Genomic DNA, 15328 nt, shown 5'->3' with positions numbered 1-15328 from the left:
AGACGTAAAGTAGGGGAAATTTCTATAGTTCCGGCTCCTTTAACACGAGTCAAATCACCATTTGCAATCTGAACATGCGTACGATGTGATGTTGATGACTTAATAATATCAGTTTTATCAAAAGTCATTGTATCAGTGGCTCCACAATCAAAAATCCACCCTTTATCCCTATCCCTATTATCATAAGAGGTTTGATATGCAGCGGAAGTATTTAGGGAAATTCTACATAATTGAGAGGTGTTTTTAGTTTTATGTAGAGGTTTGGGGTGGTTTTGTAATTTATGCAAATCCAGGGGGGTAGTTTGCATAAAGTGGGGCTCTTGCTGCAATTCAGGATAACCCAGGGGTGGTATTTGTAATACTCCAAAATTCGGGGACTTAGTGGGCAAAATATGGGGTCTTTTATAATAATTTGAAGAAGTTAGAGGGTTTGGTGTGAAAACACCAAACCCTATACCTGCGCCTCCTATACTTGCGCCTCCATCAAATAAATCTGCACCTCCTCCCTTCCTTGGTCCTGCAGCCGCTGCCGGACGATCCACAGCCACCGCCGCCACCGCCGGTCGGTTCATGGCCGGTGCCGCCGACTCCACGGTCAGCGGCGACTGATCTCCAGCCGCCGACATCTCCCTCGCGCCCCACGGTCCAGCCGCTGCCAATCGGTCGACAGCCATGGCCGCCGCTCTTGCGGCCCACGCCGGCCGGTTCTCGGCCACCGCCGATCCGGTCGTTGTTGCTCCGAACATCTCCGAATTTCCTCCACTTCCGTTCTGCCCAACCGGAGATGTCCGATTTGTGGCCGCCTCCGCTGCTCCCGTAGCCACCGCCGCTGCTCCGGTAGGCCTTTGATAGTTAGCCATGCCGTAGTAATGATTCGGCGGCGGCAGCGAAGATTGGGCGGCGGCGACGACCGAGACGTCTGGGTTCTTTCCTCCGTCTTCTTCGCTTTTATCGGCGGTGATTTGCTGCAACCGCGCTTCTGGCCGTGTTGCAGGGCGGAATGTGGTGGTAAGTTCGGTCCCGGTCTCTTCCGATGATGAAATGTTGGTGTCGAAGCGGTTGGTTGCCGACTGCAAGATCTGTAGTCGAGCGGCCTCCCTTCTCATTTTTGAGAACGCCGACTCGACTGAGGGAACGGGAACTTTCTTGAGAATGTCCCGACAAAGTTTATCATATCTGCCATCTAATCCAGGGAGGAACTGAAATAATCGGCAATTTCCGATTAATTTTCGGTGCTTATTAATCCCTTCTTCATTGCAGTTGATTGGATTTGGGTCTCTTCGACCCATTCTGTGGATTCTGTTTGGATTTGGGTTATTTGAATCTGTTTGGTTTATGGTTTCAATCTCTCCTGACATTCTTATTTTTTCAGGAAATGAAGAACAGGGGCTGCCTTGATTTGGTGAATTGGCTAGGAACGGTTTTGGTTTTGGACTATGAACGATGATGATTCGTTTCTGAGTTCCTAGGGTTGAACCTGCTCTGATACCATGTTGAAACATGGTATCATCATAATGTAGAGAAAAATAAAGAGAAGCCAAAGATTGTTATTGTATTTCTTTGATATTGCTTGATATTTCCGTATTACAATGATACTCAATTTATAGGTTTAAGAATGATCAAAGTCATGCAAATCCCTATAATTAAGGTACTAAAGTCCTACAATATATTTCTTTTGACTTTACTTGTGGTTTTTCTTGACTTTGTTATTGAGTATTTTCAACAGTTCACTTTTAGCTCGATCCATAAAAAAAATATCCTCCTTTAAGAGAAAAAAATAAAAAGCAAAAATGAAGAAGATGAGTGTGTGGTTTTTTTTTTTACTTGGATGAGTGTGTGTTTTCATTCTTAACGCTTTTCATTGTTCCAGATATGTATCTCCTTTTTGGCTAGGATCCAACAATCACATGGGTGGGGGGCCATCGGTAAGAATGTGCCAGAACTCCAATAATCAGCATAAGCCATCTCTTTGCAAAAACCAAGATGGAAAAATCTGATGAAGAAAGATTAACACATGTGATAGTGTTAGTGTTCAGCTATCAAGAAGATAAAGAAAAATTAAGAAAGAAAGAAAATCTTTGTGCAAAAATGGTCTAATTTTTATCAATCAAAAGCCCCAAAAAAAACTTGAAAAATGCGTATCATTGTAATTGTGGGTCACCTAGAAAAGAAAATAAAGAGAAAAAAGTTATTATGCCCAAAAAGAAGTTATTTGACTCTTCATTTTTCTAGTAGAATGCAAATTAAACAAAAAAAAAAGGTTGATTAGTCTAAAACATTTCAAAGAACACAATGAACTATGAACCAAACTAAAATAATCCAACATAGTGTGCGTGTGTTAGCCTAGGGGTAGGTGGTTAATGCACAAAGACTGATGTCATGGGTTCGAGTTCACTGTTATGTGTGGTGAGTAATCCACGTATGCATGGGGAGTTAATAGCAAAATATGTGAAGTTCAGGGAGCTGGTTGCAATATGGGAAGTTAGTTATAACTGATTTTCTGTAGCTAGCAAGGAGCTCACGTTTTCTTTGCTGTTTCTCTATATATGCTGTTTTCGATCCATTAGTTAGGATTGATGAGTTTTTCTAGATTGTGATACATTTGTATAGGAAGAGTGTAAACAAGAGTGGTAAGATCTGGAGAGGAAGATACTTTTGGGTTACTCATCTTCATAGTGTAATCGCTGAGAAATACTTGTTTGGATCTATCGAATACAGTGACTTCGCCGTGGATGTAGGCCTTTGATTTGCCGAACCACGTAAATCTGAGTTCATAGATTGTTAGGTTGTTGTTGTGTGTTCATCGCCGAGCTATATTTCGGCATCTGTTCTTAACAGATTGGCGCCGTCCGTCGGAATCGAATCCGCGACACAATGAGTTCTCTGAAGTTCGACGCCGAGAAGTTTAACGGCAAGAACGATTTTGCCCTTTGGAAAATCAAGATGAAGGCAATGCTTGTACAGCAAGGTCTTGTTGGGGCATTGAAGGGAGAGAAAGGATTTCCTGAAGACATCAAGAAGGCTGAAAGAGACGAGAAAATGCAGAAAGCTCACAGCGCCATTATTCTTTGCCTTGCGGATAAAGTTCTTCGAGAAGTAGCCAAAGAAGAAACGGCAGCAGAGGTATGGCAGAAGTTAGAATCCTTGTATATGGTTAAATCTTTAGCGAATCGCCTTTATATGAAACAGAGATTATACTCCTATAAGTTTTCTGAAGAAAAAAGAATGAAGGATCAATTGGATGAGTTTAACAAATCTATAGATGATTTGGAAAACATAGATGTTAAACTTGAAGATGAAGATAAGGCGATTTTACTTCTTAATGCTTTGCCCAAGAGTTTTGAGCATCTTAAAGATGCTATGCTGTTTGGGAGAGAAAATTCCATAACTCTTGAGGAAGTGCAAAATGCACTAAGAGCAAAGGAATTGCAAAAGGCAAATGAAGGGAAACAAGAAACCACGAATGAAGCTTTGAATGTGAAGAAATTCAAGAAAGCAAAAGGCAAGAAACCTGCTCAAGAATGGAAGAAATCTGGGCAAGGAAAAGAAAAGGATTCTGACACTAAAGAGACAAGGAAATGTCACTTTTGCAAGAAGCCTGGGCACCTGAAAAAGGACTGTTATTCTTGGAAAAAGAAACAACAGAATGAGAAGACTCCAGTCACAAATGCCACAAATGCAGCTGAAGAGTTTGATTCTGCAGAAGCTCTGAATATTGTTGATAAAATGGCTGATCAACATTGGATTTTGGATTCGGGCTGTAGTTTTCACATGTGTCCCAACAAAGAATGGTTCTCTGATTTGAAGATGCAACCTGCAGGATCAGTCATGTTAGGGAATAATGAAGTTTGCTCAGTACAAGGAATTGGTAATATCAAACTTAGATTGCATGATGGTAATGTCAAATGGCTATCTAATGTTAGATATATTCCAAAGTTAAAGAGGAACCTAATATCTCTGGGTACTCTGGAATCAAAAGGCTACAGCTGGAGATCAGATAATGGACTGTTGTTCATTCTGAAAGGTGATAAAGTCATCCTGAAAGGCATAAGGAAGTCAAGCCTTTATTATCTGGTAGCTGAGACTTTGGTTGGTGAATGTGAAGCAAATATAAAAGAAGATTGCATGATTTGGCACAGAAGGTTGGGGCATGCTGGTGAAAGGGCTCCGAATGAATTGGTGAAGCAGAATAAGATTGAATATTCTGGCAGGCTCAAGAAGAATGGATGTGAGCAGTGTATACTGGGCAAAAGTAAGAAGCAGCCTTTTGGTGTGGGCCAACATTTATCTCAAGCTCCACTTGACTATGCATATGCTGATCTTTGGGGTCCTGCTAGGACTGAAAGTCTAGGTGGAGGCAGATATTTTCTATCCATTATGGATGATTATTCTAGAAGGGTGTGGGTATACATACTCAATAATAAGAGTGATGCACTAGCTAAGTTCAAAGATTGGTGCAAAGCTGTTGAGGTGGAGAAAGGTACAACCCTAAAGTGTCTAAGAACTGACAATGGGCTTGAATTCCTCTCAAAGGAATTCAATGATTTCTGCAAAGAGAAGGGAATGCAGAGGCACAAAACTGTACCAGGAACACCTCAACAAAATGGTGTTATTGAACGCATGAATAGAACACTCTTGGAGAGAGTGAGATGCATGCTACTAAGCTCTGGTCTGTCCAAGAAATTTTGGGGTGAGGCTGTAACAACAGCTGCTAAACTGATAAATAAGTGCCCAAGCTCAGCAACTGGTTTTGGAATTCCTGAGCAAATGTGGAGCAATAGGATTCCAAATTATTCAAAGTTGAAGGTCTTTGGATGTCTGGCATATATGCATTTGAAACAAGATAAGCTTGAAGCTAGAGCATTGAAATGCATTATGCTAGGCTATGAGGAAGGCACCAAGGGTTATAGGTTGTGGTGTAATGAAGCTGGCATAAACAAGATTCTTGTCAGCAGGGATGTAATCTTCAAGGAAGAAATAATGCCACTTATTGCTAACAACGAAGTTGATCCAGCAGCCACAGTTGATGGGAGACAAGGCATTACACATGTTGAGGTGGAGCACATGAGGAAAGATCAGTCATCAAAAGAAAATGAAGATCAAGCTGTGGAGGTGGAGTCATCTGATGAAGAAGATCAAGAATCAGATGATACTCTGAGAAATTACTTGTTAGCAAGGGATAGAACAAGAAGAGAAATACACCCCCCCAGCTAGATATAGCCAAGCTGACCTCATTGCTTATGCTCTATCTGTTGCTGAGGACACTGAGTACCAAGATCCCATAAATTACACTGAAGCTATGAATAGTCCAGACAGAGAGCATTGGATGCTAGCTATGCAAGAAGAGCTAGAATCACTTGAGAGAAACAAGACATGGGTGCTTGTTGATAAGCCTAAGAAACAAAAGCTTATTAGTTGCAAATGGATTTTCAAGAGAAAAGTTGAAATGGATGGTGAGCAAGAAAAGATCAGATTCAAGGCTAGGTTGGTTGCTAGAGGTTTCACTCAAAAGGAGGGAGTGGATTTCAATGAGATATTCTCACCTGTGGTGAAGCACTGCTCTATCAGACTTTTGCTGTCATTGGTGGTGCAGAAAGACATGATATTGGAACAGCTCGATGTAAAAACTGCATTTTTACATGGGAATCTAGAGGAAACAATCTACATGAACCAGCCGGAAGGATTTACAAATCCAGAAAATCCAGAAAAAGTATGCCTACTGAAAAAGTCTTTATATGGTCTGAGACAGAGTTCAAGACAATGGTATAAAAGGTTTGATGAAGAGATATCTAAGATAGGTTACAGCAGATCTCTTCATGATAGTTGTGTCTATGTTAAGAGACACAAGAATAAAGCAATCTCATATCTTCTTTTATATGTGGATGACATGTTGATTGCTAGCAATTCTCAAAGAGAAATTGATTTGCTGAAGAAGGAGTTACAGTCTAGATTTGACATGAAAATGTTAGGAAATGCCAGAAGGATACTAGGCATGGATATAGTCAGAAACAAGGAAACAGGAGAATTATGGTTGATGCAGAGAGATTATATATCAAAGATCTTAAAGAGATTCAGAATGCATGAATCAAAGATTGTCTCTACTCATTTGGGTCAGCATATTAAGCTCAGTAAGAAGCAGGAACCACATGGTGAAAGAGAGATCAGAGAGATGTGTAAAATACCATATGCTAATGCAGTTGGTAGCATGATGTATACTATGGTATGTACAAGGCCGGACCTCTCTCATGGAATGAGTGTGATAAGTAGGTACATGGCCAAACCAGGGAAACATCATTGGGATGCTGTTAAATGGATGTTTAGATATTTAAAAGGAGCAGCTGATTATGGTATAGTGTTCAGAAAAGTAGAACAATTTGATGGAAAACCATTGAAGGGATATGTAGATTCTGATTATGCAGCAAATGAAGACACAAGAAAGTCTCAAACTGGCTACATTTTTACTCTATTTGGATCTGCTGTCAGCTGGAGATCTATGCTACAACCTGTGGTGGCTCTTTCTACAACAGAGGCAGAGTTCATGGCTCTCACAGAGGCAGTGAAAGAGGCTCTTTGGTTGAGAGGAATGTTGTCAGAATTGGGGATTGAACAAGAATTTGTGGAAGTGAACTATGATAATCAGAGTGCAATTCATCTTGTAAAGCATCATACCTTCCACGAAAGATCAAAACACATAGATGTAAAGTATCATTTCGCGAGAGACATTGTGAGTAAAGGGGAAGTTAAAGTGGTGAAAGTCTCTACAGATGAAAATGCAGCGGATATGTTAACTAAAGCATTGCCAAGCTCTAAATTCAACTATTGTTTAGAGTTGGTTAATGTGTTATCTTTTTCTTAAGTGCAAAGAGTTGGAAGCCCTGTGATGGGGCATTCTTGCGGAGGAACTGATATTTGTTAGATTCATGGAGTGGAGTTAGCTCACCAAGGTGGAGATTGTTATGTGTGGTGAGTAATCCACGTATGCATGGGGAGTTAATAGCAAAATATGTGAAGTTCAGGGAGCTGGTTGCAATATGGGAAGTTAGTTATAACTGATTTTCTGTAGCTAGCAAGGAGCTCATGTTTTCTTTGCTGTTTCTCTATATATGTTGTTTTCGATCCATTAGTTAGGATTGATGAGTTTTTCTAGATTGTGATACATTTGTATAGGAAGAGTGTAAACAAGAGTGGTAAGATCCGGAGAGGAAGATACTTTTGGGTTACTCATCTTCATAGTGTAATCGCTGAGAAATACTTGTTTGGATCTATCGAATACAATGACTTCGCCGTGGATGTAGGCCTTTGATTTGCCGAACCACGTAAATCTGAGTTCATAGATTGTTAGGTTGTTGTTGTGTGTTCATCGCCGAGCTATATTTCGGCATCTGTTCTTAACATTCACTGTGATGCAATCATTAAATTTCTTTATTTACTTGTGTAATTTATCAAAAATAAAAAAAAATCTAGCATAGTCACTGACCATTAAAGCAAGTGAACATTTGACGTGTGAGGCACAACATAAATAAGATGAAGAGCGTAATAGAACTTTCCAACAGAATATGATATCGTACCAACAAAATATGATATCGTGAAGAGCGTAATTGAACTTACGTACCAACAAAATATGATATCATGAAAAGCGTAATAGAACTTACCAATAGAATATGATATCATGAGACTTAGCTTATGGTAAAGTTGAGACACCAAAGTCTCTTCTTAGAAAAAGGTCTTTGGTTTATCATCATTAGGATATATATATCCAGTAACATTAGTCACGATGAATTTATAGATACATGCATCTATAGATACAAGAGTTCAAAAACTTTCATTCATTCACTCATTTCAACTCTTTACTTCAGTTTTACTTTCCATGACAACAATAATTACTTTTAATTATTTGTATTTTTCAACCGGCCTTAGACCCGCGACCCGCGCCCAACCCGTGCCCAGCTCACCCAAGTTTTTGCCTTTATATATTTTTCCAATAAAAAATTTTATGTAATTTAATTTTACTAATTTTATTTCCCTAGGAGGACAACAATACACTATTATTTGATATTACTTATCTTACTAACATATATTTCCTATGTATTTTTCGAATCTTTTTGTATACACAGATTTAGGTTTTAGTGGACTTAACAGCATACATATTTTGTTGAGTTTTTCTTTATATATATATTGAATTCATATAATAAATTTGTATTCAAAAGATTAATTAATGTCTTAGATTTAAATAATAGATTTACATGTTATAAATAGATAAATCGAACTTCTTTAGAATTGTGATTGGAGTTGAATTCTTTTATGTTCATGATTATGATACTAAATAAAATAGATTAGAATAATGATAATATGATATTACATTATTATCTTTAAAATATATTTAAAAATAGGGACATATTATGCAAATCAAATTAATTTGGATAAGGTAACGTCTAATAAATTATTATATTCTTCTAGATATATAATATCTAATTTATAGAATTATATTTAAAGTTAAATATATAATTTTTTTTTGCTGAAGATAAGTGTTGTTTGCATATCAAAGGAAGCGAATAAAGTGGTAAATATGTCCATAGAATCATTGTCTTGTGAAGATTCTTGACTTCAATTATTTGATCTAGTGGCCGACAAAACTAAAGCAAGGGCGATACTTTTGGAGCCATGCCTCGTTTTTTCTTCTGATTAAGCAAGGACCAAACTCGAGTCGTTTTTAGGACAGTAACTTAGATTGATTTGAAAATTAGGAAAATAACTTTCGAACTTGTAAAAATAGGACACTAATTTTTTTTAAAGTAAAATAGGACACTAATTAATAAGTATTGCATCCGCAGGACATTTTTTTAGCCAATTATTGGCTGAGAAATGTCCTATTTTTACGACGCTTATTAATTAGTGTCCTATTTTACTCTAAAAAAATAATTAGTGTCATATTTTTACAAATCCGAAAGTTATTGTCCTAATTTCCAAATCAATTTAAGTTACTGTCCTAAAAAATCCCCTAACTCCAGTTTGAACCAATCAGGTTGAATTTTTCTCATAGCTAGTAAATACTTCCGTGAAATTTCCATTATCATATTGCAACATATCCAACTCACCTAAAGGCTAAAAACATCAGACCGGAGGCAGGCAAAATGGATGGGTGGAGATGGAAATCCACCCCTTACGGATGTTTCACAGTAAATTCAGCCTATAAAGAACTGAGCTCACAGTCTGGCCCTCCGGCGGACCTCGACGACAAACTGATCTGGCAAATGATCTGGAAAGCTCCAACTCCTCCCAAAGTCATAACCACAGTTTGGAAAGCACTTCGAGGAAGATTGGCGACCTGCGAAAATCTGATGAAAAGACGTGTGATCGCGCAAAATTCTGAGGCTAAGTGTGCTTTCTGCAAGACGGAGATCGAAACTTCAGAGCACATCTTTTTCTCCTGCTCAAAAACCGAAGAAATCTGGAAGTTCTTACTGCTTTGGATTGGTAAACAGACAGCACTCAGTATCAAGATGAAAGACCATTTTCTTGCCTTCATCAACCTTGGAAGCAAAGAAGATTTGCGTTTTCTTCTTGGAAGCTGGATGTGCACGATCTGGTGCATTTGGAAAGGGCGGAATGAATGCAAATTCAACAACGGCATTTGGAATAAAGATAAAATGACGGGTGAGATCAAGACGAGAGTTTGGGGTTGGTTGCAGGTATTTGGCACGCCGACTGTCCTGCCTGATTTTAGAAGATGGCTCCATTCAGCCTTGCTTCACGGCTGATGGACGACCATGGTGTCTCCTTCTCCTCTTTCTTGTATCGGTTTGTACTTTTGTTTCATCTCGTTTTTGGGTACCTCTGGTACCTTGAGTAATAAAATTTCGCCTTTTTCCCGATCAAAAAAAAAACCTAAAGGCTAAAAACAAGAGCAAGCAAAGTGAAGCAGTGCAACCAATTATTTTTCTTGCAAATGTATAGTACTTTATTTGTGAAAATGATATCATTCTTATCAAAAGCAAAAAAGCAGTCATTTGTGTATAGTATTTTCAAGAACAAGATCAATTATGGGACCGAAAAAGGTAAAGTTACCAACAGACAAAAAATTAGTGTGTTCTATTAAATAAATAAATAAATGGTTTTTCTCATAGCTAGTAAATATTTACGTGAAATTTCCATTATCATATTGCAACATATCCAACTCACCTAAAGGCTAAAAAACAAGCAAAGTGAAGTAGTGCAACCAATTATTTTTCTTGCAAATGTACTTTGTGTATAGTATTTTATTTGTGAAAATGATATCATTCTTATCAAAAGCAAAAAAGCAGTCATTTGTATAGTATTTTCAAGAACAAGATCAATTATGGGACCGAAAAAGGTGAAGTTACCAACAGACAAAAGATTAGTGTGTTCTATTTAAATAAATAAATAAATAGTTTTCATTGTTAATTACTAATACTTTTCATTATCATATTAGTCACGCGCAAATGCATTATCTTTTTCGATTTTATAAATATGTTGATTTTATTTCATATTTATATTTATTTATTTAAATATATCTTTTAATTTTGATTTTTGTTGTGCATCTACTACTTAAGACTAGATGAATCCTTCTGTTTTTAAGGGAATAAGCCAATAAGGTGAAGGATATAATTCCAATCAAATAAAAATACTACGAAACAATTACCTAATAAACCAAGCAAAATAAAAATAAAATAAATAAAATATTAAAAAGAATAACTAGGCGACATCAACGACTAGTAAACTGTAGGCTCAACCCACATATTTTATCTTATCTTAGCTGTTTGGCAATAATGTGACTGATATAGCCATTTTACACATTGTTTTTGCTCAAGCTAAACTAAGATTCCATCAAATTATTGTCCGAAATTCTCTGAAAAATATACATACACTGTTTTTTTTCCTTGGATCATGGCAGCATATGCAGCCTTGGTTTCTGTTATGCATATCATCGATACAATCGAGCATCACCATTCCCCTCCAATTTCTATCCACAAACAACAAGTTGAATCTCTCACACAAATTCTTACCTTTTTGCAGGAATTTCTTGAAGGTTATAAGTCCCCTGTTGCTGACGGAGATGAATCTGATCCGCTGGAGATGCGTATCGCAGATTTAGCTTATGCGGCTGAAGATGTTATCGAATCACATATTGTGAACAAGCTTCAGCTGAGCAGATCCAAAGAAGCCAAAATTGATACAGCTTATATAGCTGAAGATGCTGTCGAATCTCATATTGTGGACAAGGTTCAGCTGAGAAGATCCAAAGAAGCCAAAATCAGCTGTTTTTTCAACTGTTTTGGAGGTTCGAAAAATGACTCATCAAACCACGATGATGAACACATCAACTTGTATCAAGATCATGGAAAGAAAGAAGCCATGGAGACTGCAGCTGCAGCGGATGAAGGAGATGCCGTTGGAGAGGATGTCAGTTGCATCGACTTCTATGAAGATCTACAACAAGTGATAGAAGAAATGAATGTGATTAAGAAGAAAGCCATGGAGACTGCAGCCGAAGCTCAGCTGCAGAGAAAGGTCTCCTCGACTCATGCTGGCTCCTTGACATCCTCTTCCAATGTGAAGGAAAGCATGATGGTGGGCTTTGATGACGTGCAACTTCAACTCTTGGATTGGCTCACTGGAGGCAACCGTAACCGCCAAATCATCCCAATCACAGGGATGAGCGGGATCGGTAAGACCACTCTTGCCCGACATATATTTGAGCATGCCCTTGTTAAGGAGCATTTTGATATTCGTGCATGGACTACAATTTCTCAAACTTATAATGTTAGAGAAACACTTAGACAAGTTCTTCACCAAGTGAGTGGAGATTTGAGGAGTGATCTGAGTGAGGAAGATTTAGGAGTGAAATTACGCAAGTATTTACTGTCTAGGAGCAAGTATCTCATAATATTGGATGATATGTGGAGTGTAGAGGTGTGGAAAAAGATGATGGTTTTCTTTCCTGATAAGAATGATGGGAGTCGAATAGTCGTAACAACTAGGCTCTCAAACTTGGCTACTGAGTTGACAAACTCCAACAGCATTGGTATGAGATTTTTAGATGATGTTTGTAGCTGGAGTTTGTTCTCCAAAACTGTATTTGGGGATGAGGGTTTTCCTCTTCAACTCGAGAAAATCGGAAAGAAAATCGTGGGGAAGTGTAAGGGACTTCCTTTGTCGATTGCTGTGATTGGGGGTCTTTTGGCAAAGTCTGAACTTACACCGGAATATTGGGAGCACATAGTGGAAAACATAAGCTCAATAGTAAATTCTGAGAATGATGAATATTGCTTGAGAGTATTGAAACTGAGCTATGACCATTTGCCTGCCTATCTGAAGCCTTGTTTTTTGTACATGGGGATGTTTGGGGAAGATGAGGAAATTAGGGTTGCAGAACTCATGAGGTTATGGGTTTCTGAAGGCTTTCTCAAACCAATAATCAATAAAAGCTCGAAAACAATTGCCAAGGAGTATTTGAAGGAGCTAGTCGATAGAAACCTCATTCTAGTTCATGAGTTGGGGGCAGTTGGGAATATAAAGTACTGCAAAATGCATGATTTAGTGAGAGATCTATCATTTCAAGAAGGTGAAAAGCAGAGGTTTTATTATGTGTTAGGGCAACATTGTCCTCGAGGGATAAATAGCCAACGCCGAATTGTTATTCCCAAAAGCACTTCAGATAAGACAGTCAGGGATGCCTTGGAAACTATGTCGTCACGTGCTCGTTCTTTCATATCTGGTGATACGGTTCCAGAATTGCTAGATTTTGGATTTTTGAGGACATATAAGCATTCCAGAGGGTATTCAAAAGAAAATGTGTTTCAATTGGTGAACTTGAGGTACATTACGGTTAAACTTGATGAGGGGTTCCAAATCCCTTCTTCAATTAGTCTGCTCTGGAATCTACACACACTAATTGTTTCTTCTTTGGGTAGAGTTAAGACTGCAGCAGTAGAAATTTGGAAAATGCATCAGCTTAAGCATGTCGAGTTCGGATATCGAGGAATGTATCTCCCAGATCCTGGGAGCGGGCATAGTGATGTTATGATGGAGAATCTAGAGACGCTCAAAGGAGTGCTTGATTTCAACTTGAATGAAGAAGTGGTTAAGAGAATTCTCAATATCAAGAAACTGTATATAAGATACCAGGATGAAATAATGGACAGAGTGAAGTGCCTCAGCTATCTTCAATGTCTGAGTAAGCTGGAAAGCTTGAGGTGCGATATTGGATATAGATGTGATGAGTATCTGCAGAGTATTAGCTTCCCGCGCTCACTCAAGAAGCTGTGTCTTCGATGCGGAAAGTTGTTCCATTTGGAGGAAATTCTGGAAAAGATAGGTTCATTACCACTTCTTGAGAAGCTCCGACTGTTCGGTGGGCAGTTTGCTACAGGCAGATGGGAAATAGTTGAAGGCCAATTCCCCAGCCTCAAATACTTGAGTTTGTTGGGGTGTGAGGATATGGAATGTTGGACGTTAGAGGGCTCCTGCTTGCCACGCCTTCAGCAACTTCATCTCGGGTACATGGAGTCGATGGAGGAGTTCCCTTCAGAAATTGGAGAAATACCAACACTCAAATCAATTCATTTGGAGTATTGCAGTGAATCAATGGTTGTGTCTTTGAAAAAGATTGTAGAGGAACAAGAGGAATTACAAGGGGACCCACCCTTTCATGTAGTCAATCAACGTCAGCCAAGAACTGCAGAGTTTGGCAACTCCCAACTTTCGTGTTGTCAAAGGGTAGTTTGATGTGATGAGGAATTCAATTGTGGGAATACTAATTTGAGTGATTAATTTTCAAGGGGACCCATCCTTTCATGTTATAGTTAATTGATCCCAACTTTCGTGTAGTTTGATGTGATGAGGAATTCAATTGCATGTGGGAATATACTAATTTGAGTGATTAATTTTCCTTATAACTTTATATTTAGCTTGTTTTTAATTATTTTTAATTTTTAGCAACATAAATCATACTCCCTCCGTCCACGAAATGAGTACCCATTTGTGGACGGCACGGGTTTTAAGAAATGTATGGAGTGTAGTGTGAATAGTTTATGGGTCCCACTTTTTGAGTGTATTAATTAAAGAGATGTGTGGGGTACACTTGCCAAAAAGGGAAATGAGTACTCATTTCGTGGACGGACGAAAAAGAAAATATGGGTACTCATTTCGTGGACGGAGGGAGTATTTTTTTTATTTTATTAATTCCATTAAATTTCAGTGTGTGCGGATTCCTTTAAATTTCATATAATTGCCATGTTGTATTTTCGAAAATAAAATAATCAAATAATCTGAAAATATAAATAAAAAGTAAAGTGAAAGGGAAAAAAATTCATTTTCCTTGGTAAAATTAAGAACAATAAAAAATTCCTTAAACACAATACTAAACACGTGTGACACACACATCTTTATCTTAATTTTGTTCTCCTTAATCTCTGTGCCGAAAATGCATAGGCTATAAATAATGTGACGCAGGAACTACAATATCTGATTATCATATTGTAACATCCAACTCACCTAAAGGCTAAAAACAAGAGCAAGCAAAGCAGTGCAATCGATTATTTATCTTGTGCAAATGTACTTTGTGTATAGTGTTTCATTTGTGAAAATGTTATCCTTCTTATCAAAAGCAATAAAGCAGCAGTATTTTCAAGAACACGACTGAAGAAAGTGAAGTTATCAACAGACAAAATATTAGTGTGTTCTTTATTTAAATACTGAAAGTGTTGCTCCACACGAAATCAATCGGAAACCTAGTGTTAAGGTAACACACCAAGCAGCACAGAGTAAAACTTGCAGCGGAAATAAATCAACATAGATTTTTGAAAAAATTTCTTCAAGTTATAAAATAACTTGAAGAATGCCTTATGGCGAAATGACTAAAGGGAGAATGACACTCACGTTCAATACCTTTACAACGGACTAGGTATTGAACTCTAGACACTCTCACTAACAAACACAAACAGGATTCAAGAGCTATACTCCGAAATCCAACAAAACAAAGAATGCTATAGCTAATGTTAAACTAACACGAGTAACAACACTCCTACACAGATCACTCAAAAAGCTTGATATCTTCTCTCAAAGTTCGTGATCTGAAGTGAACTCCTCCTTGGTATTTATAGATCTTCAAGACTTGATCTCCAAGTATGGAATTCGTGGGTTGGGAGGTGGATGAGTGGTCGTTGGGTTAGTTGGAAGAATCAGTCACCTCAAGCTACTCATCCCTTTGATTTAGGAGCTCCCAACAACTCCTCCACTCTCTCTCCTTATCTTCTCTTGCTCATTCCTTCTCTCAACAGAATCCGTTCCTTCTTTTCCTCCTTCACGC

The 15328-nt window shown here is 38.2% G+C and overlaps 2 protein-coding genes and 1 long non-coding RNA gene across 3 annotated transcripts; all 3 read left to right on the top strand.

Annotated features, from left to right (window-relative positions):
* Positions 1 to 444: 444 nt before the first annotated feature.
* Positions 445 to 1681, top strand: LOC131017061 (uncharacterized). Its single transcript, XR_009099378.1, has 2 exons — positions 445 to 1232; positions 1373 to 1681. It is a non-coding gene; the product is annotated as an uncharacterized LOC131017061 (long non-coding RNA).
* Positions 1682 to 9131: 7450 nt separating this feature from the next.
* LOC131015749 (uncharacterized) lies at positions 9132 to 9758 on the top strand. The gene has a single exon (XM_057944171.1). It carries the CDS (start codon positions 9132 to 9134, stop codon positions 9756 to 9758), a length of 627 nt encoding a protein of 208 aa, XP_057800154.1.
* Positions 9759 to 10905: 1147 nt separating this feature from the next.
* On the top strand, positions 10906 to 13746 carry LOC131015748 (late blight resistance protein R1-A-like). The gene has a single exon (XM_057944170.1). It carries the CDS (start codon positions 10906 to 10908, stop codon positions 13744 to 13746), a length of 2841 nt encoding a protein of 946 aa, XP_057800153.1.
* Positions 13747 to 15328: the final 1582 nt, after the last annotated feature.

This window comes from Salvia miltiorrhiza, chromosome 3 (genome assembly GCF_028751815.1).
Source record: "Salvia miltiorrhiza cultivar Shanhuang (shh) chromosome 3, IMPLAD_Smil_shh, whole genome shotgun sequence".
NCBI classification, from domain to species: Eukaryota; Viridiplantae; Streptophyta; class Magnoliopsida; order Lamiales; family Lamiaceae; genus Salvia; species Salvia miltiorrhiza.
This window is presented reverse-complemented; position numbering and strand designations above follow the sequence as displayed.